At 38.1% G+C, this 6,028-nt stretch overlaps 1 protein-coding gene across 7 annotated transcripts; it reads right to left on the bottom strand.

The window, feature by feature from the left end:
* Positions 1–297: 297 nt before the first annotated feature.
* LOC137736735 (uncharacterized) lies at positions 298–5,363 on the bottom strand. 7 transcript variants are annotated; one of them, XM_068475979.2, is made up of 19 exons: positions 5,115–5,363; positions 4,972–5,020; positions 4,602–4,780; positions 4,212–4,292; positions 4,019–4,126; positions 3,773–3,883; positions 3,517–3,642; positions 3,150–3,275; positions 2,925–3,032; positions 2,573–2,716; positions 2,393–2,491; positions 2,041–2,085; positions 1,870–1,955; positions 1,680–1,797; positions 1,454–1,548; positions 1,273–1,363; positions 1,097–1,188; positions 661–941; positions 298–557 (listed from the first exon to the last, which is right to left on the bottom strand). In XM_068475979.2, exons 1-19 carry the CDS (start codon positions 5,145–5,147, stop codon positions 529–531), a joined length of 2,001 nt encoding a protein of 666 aa, XP_068332080.2. In that variant the 5' UTR covers positions 5,148–5,363; the 3' UTR covers positions 298–528. The 7 variants fall into 7 exon arrangements, with proteins under 7 accessions (XP_068332080.2, XP_068332082.2, XP_068332083.2 ...); XM_068475981.2 differs by lacking the exon at positions 4,212–4,292 and having other exon boundaries at positions 5,115–5,327; XM_068475982.2 differs by lacking the exon at positions 2,925–3,032 and having other exon boundaries at positions 5,115–5,315.
* Between the last annotated feature and the right edge of the window lie 665 nt (positions 5,364–6,028).

The raw sequence follows: 6,028 nt of genomic DNA, 5'->3' as shown, positions 1-6,028 counted from the left end.
TTAAAGATGTGGCGGACGAGCATTATCGAACACAAAGTAGGCATTATTGCGTCTCCTTAAACACTCTGTAGGGATCGCAAAACACCCTTGGCAAGCGTTGTCACAGCCTCTGATGGGACCTGGAATCCTGCTCCGTCAATGGTGTGGGGATGTTCTAATTAAGCACTAGTTGTTAGTTGTTACCAAGCGTCTTGCTTACGGAGAAAATTATATTTGGTTCCATATGCAGGGGCGGGCAACAAGAGTAGCTACAACAGGGAAAGTGGTGCTGCTTCTTCGGTTGCCGGAGATCCAAAATAATTCAAGTAAATTATATTAACGCTCAAAATTAATTAGAGTCATAAATCCAAAAATTCAATAGTAGGTTCACTCTTGCGTTCAAGTTCATGTCCACGTAAAGGAAAGGTCAAAACCAGACATGCCTCTCAAAATTAAAATAATAAAATATGATAAAATAAAAACAGCTAAACATAAGTCTTCCACAATTTCCCTTGGCCCCCGACCAACCACTCACAAGTCTAGTCTAGTCTACTCGTCGTCGAAGGTGGTTTTCTTCCCTGCACCATTTAGTACAACATGGGAATTTGTTAAGAATTACCCAGAGCATCACAACCTATCCTAAACACTTGCATTGAAAAAGAGAATAATAAAAATGCCTACCTGTTCCAGGAGCAGCTAGGTTTGGTTTGTTTCCACGTCCTCTGCCTCGTCCACTGTCCCTGAAACCACGTCCACCACCATCCCTACCCCCCCTGCCGCTGTTGCTAAAACGTCCTCCACCACGATTACTGGAATAACCCCTGTCATTACTCCTGGGAGTACCAAAATCACCTTTTGGTTTTGCCTCTTCCACCTGCAAGTAACTCTCTCCAAATTCTTGTCCATTAAATTCTAGAGCTTTGTTGAAGCTGGCGGCATCCGAGAAGTCCATGTAAGCCATCCTGCATTTTATCAACACAATTTATCAAACAAGGCACACATAATGTGTAGAACCACCACCACCAATCGAAAAAGAAAAACAGAGAGATACAATTGCACATGTAGTAAGCTGGAAATACATAAAAAAAAAAAAATCAGCACAGGACATTGTACAGACCCTTTAGAGGCGCCAGTCTCATAATCTTTGGGGATGGACACCCTTGTTATCTCACCACAAGAACTAAAAGCTTCTTGTAAGGAGCTCCTGATCTGTAAAATGAAACTAGTTACACTTGAAAAAGAATCTCAACTTTAATTAGACAACAGAGCTCGAATTCCTCAAGCAGTATATACCTCATCCTCCCCAAGGGATCTGTCAAAACCTCGAACAAATATTGTTTTGGATGCACCGCGTGGTCCCTTCTGATATGAGTTGCCCTCTCTTCTGAAATTATTATCAATAAAAGTAAGAAACTAATTTGATGACAACACCAAAACAAAACAACAAATGAAGCAGTTACAAGTTGCAATGTACCCGGTGGGAGTATAAGCACCCCTTTCACCCCTTTCACGAGCCAGATCAAGTCTGATATCACGACCAAGCAAATCTAAACCATTAAGTTCAAGAGCCTGCAATAACAAAAGCTTAATAGTTTAGCAACAGAAACAAAAAAACAAAAACAAAAAGATTAACAGCAATACTACAGATTCCACAAAGAAAGTGTCAATGTCAAAGAAAAAAAACGAAACAAAAGTCATACCTTCCTTGCTGCTTCAGCTGTGGCAAACTCAACATGTCCAAAGCCCTTGAACTTCCCTTCTGGATCTGAGGCAAAACGGATATCAACAACTTCGCCAGCATCTTTGAAGAAATTCCTCCTGCATAAAATAGTACTATTAGTTAAAAGAACCTAAAACATAACACAAGCTTAAATCAACGTATACACTTACAAATCGTGTTCCTCAATACGGAAGTTCAGGTTTCCAGCGAACAGCGTCTTAGAAGTCGATACGTCAGGAGTAGCTGGGGTTTTGGGCTGCAAAAACATTATTACAAAATCAGAACATTTATCATAGGCAAGCTGAAAGTACAATTGACAAAAGGGAGGAAGGGTCAATTACAGCTTTCTTCTCAGATTCAGCATCTACCATTTTCACGTCAGTGTCCTGTTCACAAAAATAATATAGTATAACATTAGTCACACGGGTGGGGTACATAAATCTAATATTACTTTGTTCAGTAGTAATGTAAAAGCATTCTGCTATGCAAGAAACATTTATAGACACAAAAATTTAGTATACAATGGTGCACATATGTACAGATAATAATATAATTACAGATAATGCAGATATTAGAGTTGGAAAATTCATGTACCCCTAAGAGCATCCTATTAAGCCACAAGTCCTAATGAATAAGAGATCCGACAAGCATCACCTAAAATAAACTAATATCACACTAGCTCAGTAAAATTACCTTTTTCTTGGGAGTCTTTGCAGGTTGATCTTCCTCTTCTTCGTCGGAACTGGATTCCTCCTCTGACTCGCTGCTATCTTGCTTTGAAACTTGAGAAGGCTGCAAGAATCCAAAGAGGCATGACTACAAGTCCCAAAAACATTACAATCTAATGCTGAATGTAAACCCAAAAACTATCACCTTTACTTTCTCTGTCTTTGGAGGTTCCTCCTCTGAACTATCAGAGTCACCATCCTCCATATCCTCATCAGAGTCACTTGAATCCTCATCCTTTTTGGATGGCTTAACACTCTTAGCAGCAGCGGCAACAGTTTTTGTGGTACCCTGCAACAAAATAAATTAATTAATGCCATCACCAAACCGCTTTAAATACTTAAGAAAAAAAAATAAAAGAAACCAATATTTATCCTGTCCACCAAAAAGAGTTACATTAAAAGGGCTTTCTGCCTTCACATGTGACACTAAATAAAAGCTAAAGCATCAAACTTTACTAGCTGCAACACATCCAATAGGAATTTAAATAGAAACAAACCTTCACTTCCTCTGAACTATCATCAGAATCCTCCTCTGAACTATCATCAGAGGAGCTTGAAACATCCTTTCCTTTAGGGATTACAGCAGATACTTTTTTCACAACTTCCTAAACATGTTCAGAAAGATTAACATTCAAACTATTTACTGAAAACCCAAATTAAAATGGCTCAACCTATAGAGTAAATCCTTCAGATGATAGAAATATTTAAGCTTGAGCACAAACCTCTTCTTCAGATTCAGAGCTCTCTTCAGACTCGGAGCTGCTAGTGTCTGCTTTCTTAACAGGAACTGATGGGCCTTTCTTAGCAGCTGCAGCCGGCTTTTGGGCAGTAACCTTTGCAGGGGTTTTCTAGAAACACAAAAGTAGAGGATCACTATCAACCAAAAGGTACCTTTCCCAATCTAACAAAGGAAAAAATACACAGTACAGTATCCCAATATACAGTTTTCACTGATTCAATCTTCACGAGCATGTCCTATACAATAACACCTATGGAAAAAAAAATTACAGCACCAAGTTTGGAAAACCAGATCCCACACTATAGTGTGATTCCTTCAGATGATACAAATTATCAAGCTTGAGCACACACCTCATCTTCAGATTCAGAGCTCTCTTCAGACTCAGAGCTGCTAGTGTCTGCCTTCTTAACAGGCACTACTGGGCCTTTCTTAGCAGCTGCAGCTAGCTTTTGGGCAGTAACCTTTGCAGGGGTTTTCTACAAACACAAAGTACAGTACCCCAAATATACAGTTATCACTGAATCAATCTTCACGTGCATGACCCATACAATAACCCCCAAGGCAAAAAAAAATTACAGCACCAAGTTTGGAAAACCAAAAACTCACATCATCATCTTCCGAATCATCGCTACTCTCATCTGAGCTTTCAGTTGAGACATCTTTCTTCTTTATAGCAGCAGTTGGGCCATTCTTAGCAGCTACCTTAGATTTAGGAGCCTAAAACCAAGCAGTAACACACACTTAAAAATAGCCACTCTACTTTCAAAATCAGGAATAAAACACAATAAATAAACAAAAGTTTATGTGCATCAGTAGTTTTATTTGTAAAAATAAATAAAATAAAAAACTCACTTCCTCCTCATCAGATTCCTCATCCGATGAATCATCACTGCTAGATGACACAGCTTTTTTAGCAGGAACTGACTTTTTTAAGGGAGCGGAAGGCTTGGCAGCAGGTTCCTATATCATACAACACAAATAAGTCTCATAATAAATTGGACAACTCTATCAACCACACTGACATTAAAATAAAATGAATACTCACTTCATCAGAGTCAGAATCATCTGATTCAGAACTGCTAGATGGCTTACTTTTACCATTTTTAGCAGCCTTGGGAGCAGGTTTCTGAGTAAAAATAACGCCATAAATGTTTTTCCCAAGTAGTAAGAAAAGGGTAAGTAAACATCCAAACCAATTACTCATCAACATGAACTTTTAGGGTCATCGTCGAACCAAATAGAATGTCAACTCCAAAACCAAAATGATGAAGTCTACTTTCTCAAAATTCAAAATTCTGGGACATTAAAGATGCATAATATCATTTTAAGTGCACATGTTAAGAATAATACACAAAGAAATAACCCATACAAACAAACACATAACAACACTATCTCATAAACAAACAAGAAAAAACAAGTATGTAGCGTAATAAACCTTCACGTCAGAGTCAGAAGACACATCAGACTCCTCCTCGGAACTACTAGTCTCCACTTTCTTCTTCTGGGTCTTTGCTTCAACTTTCTTCTTCTGAATGGCCTGCGCTATGCCCTCGTCAATCTTCTGCTTCTTTGCGCTCACAACCTTCTCTATTTCGTTCTCAGCATCTCTCTTACCTTCTCAACACAACCACAACCAAAACAAATTCAATAACCAACATCCGAAATAAAAACATCTCAAAACAAACCAAATATGCAAAATTTAAACTTCAAACCACACTATCAACGGATAAAAACACCATGGCACAACGAATAAATAAAATAAAATCAAAACAAAAATTTCCCAAAACTCCGAAAAGAATCGAAACCTTTCTTTCCAGACTTCGGAGTTGGAACAACTACAGCGGGAGCCTCAACCTGTACGGAAAATCAAAACCCAATTAGTAAACGAAATCATCGAAACAAAACCGAAGACTTGACGAAGCGAAAGCAGTTCAAAAGAATCTCATACTTTGGTGGCGGATTTCTTGCTTGATTTGCCCATTTGGGAGATTAAGCTAGGGTTTCGATATGAAATATGGGAAGAACAAAGAACAGAGGGGTGGAGGCTGGCTGCTCTGAAAAACCCTAGGGTTTAGGGTTGTAGGGATTTTGGGAGAGGTGGGAGTGAGCGTAGAATAATTATCGATGCTGCTCTATATTTATACAATTTGGGAATCTGCGTGAGGGGTTAGGGTTTTTGACAGGCACGCATGTAAGCGTGTGCATCATGCTGTGCGTTTTGATTTCTTTGAACCTGAACCGTACGATAAACAACTGCGTTTGTCACTCCTTGGGCCTAAAATTGTCCAGAAGTTTGTTTGGGCTTTTGCCTCTATTACACCCACATACGGAAATATCAAGGAGTTCATAAGAGTGAAGAAGAATTTGCAAGTGACCCCTTAACATAGTATTGAGAATGAGTGAGTAATCTAACATCTAATTTAACAAAATCTACCATTTGAAAAAAAAAAAAAATTGCGTGAAGAAGAATTTACTTTTTCGAACAAAAACATAAAAAAAATCTATAATATGCAGTATTGAATAATAATAGAAATAAACGGTTACGATTTGACAATAGAAGATTTATAACTGTTGTTAAAATCAAATTTAACGGTTAAAACACTCTTATAAGAAATACTACTCGGACTAGCTTACACCTGTCCATTTGGCTTCAAAACTTTATCAGTCTAGGCTCATAAAAAAGTTTGAAATTATCGGGATCTCACCATAATAAGACTAATCAAAGTTTTCTTTGAAAAGCAAACAAAGGATTAGCAAGCATGGTTAGAGTGTGCTTCTCTCTTCACAATCAAGTTTGAATTCATCTTTCTGTAATTTACATTAATTCAATATAGACTATCGTCCAAAAAGAAATTGGAAATG

The sequence above is a fragment of the Pyrus communis genome, chromosome 13 (assembly GCF_041283825.1).
Source record: "Pyrus communis isolate YQ-2024b chromosome 13, ASM4128382v1, whole genome shotgun sequence".
Lineage (NCBI taxonomy): Eukaryota > Viridiplantae > Streptophyta > Magnoliopsida > Rosales > Rosaceae > Pyrus > Pyrus communis.
Note: the sequence above shows the minus strand (reverse complement) of the source record. Positions and strands in the feature narration are given on the sequence as shown.

Excerpts from the sequence above, each read along its gene's own strand:
- LOC137736735 (XM_068475979.2), bottom strand. The coding sequence starts at position 5,147 with ATGGGCAAATCAAGCAAGAAATCCGCCACCAAA. Across the intron at positions 5,021-5,114 it reads GCAAGAAATCCGCCACCAAA|GTTGAGGCTCCCGCTGTAGT; the intron begins GTATGAGATTCT and ends TTTTCCGTACAG. Across the intron at positions 1,798-1,869 it reads CGTATTGAGGAACACGATTT|GAGGAATTTCTTCAAAGATG; the intron begins GTAAGTGTATAC and ends TATTTTATGCAG.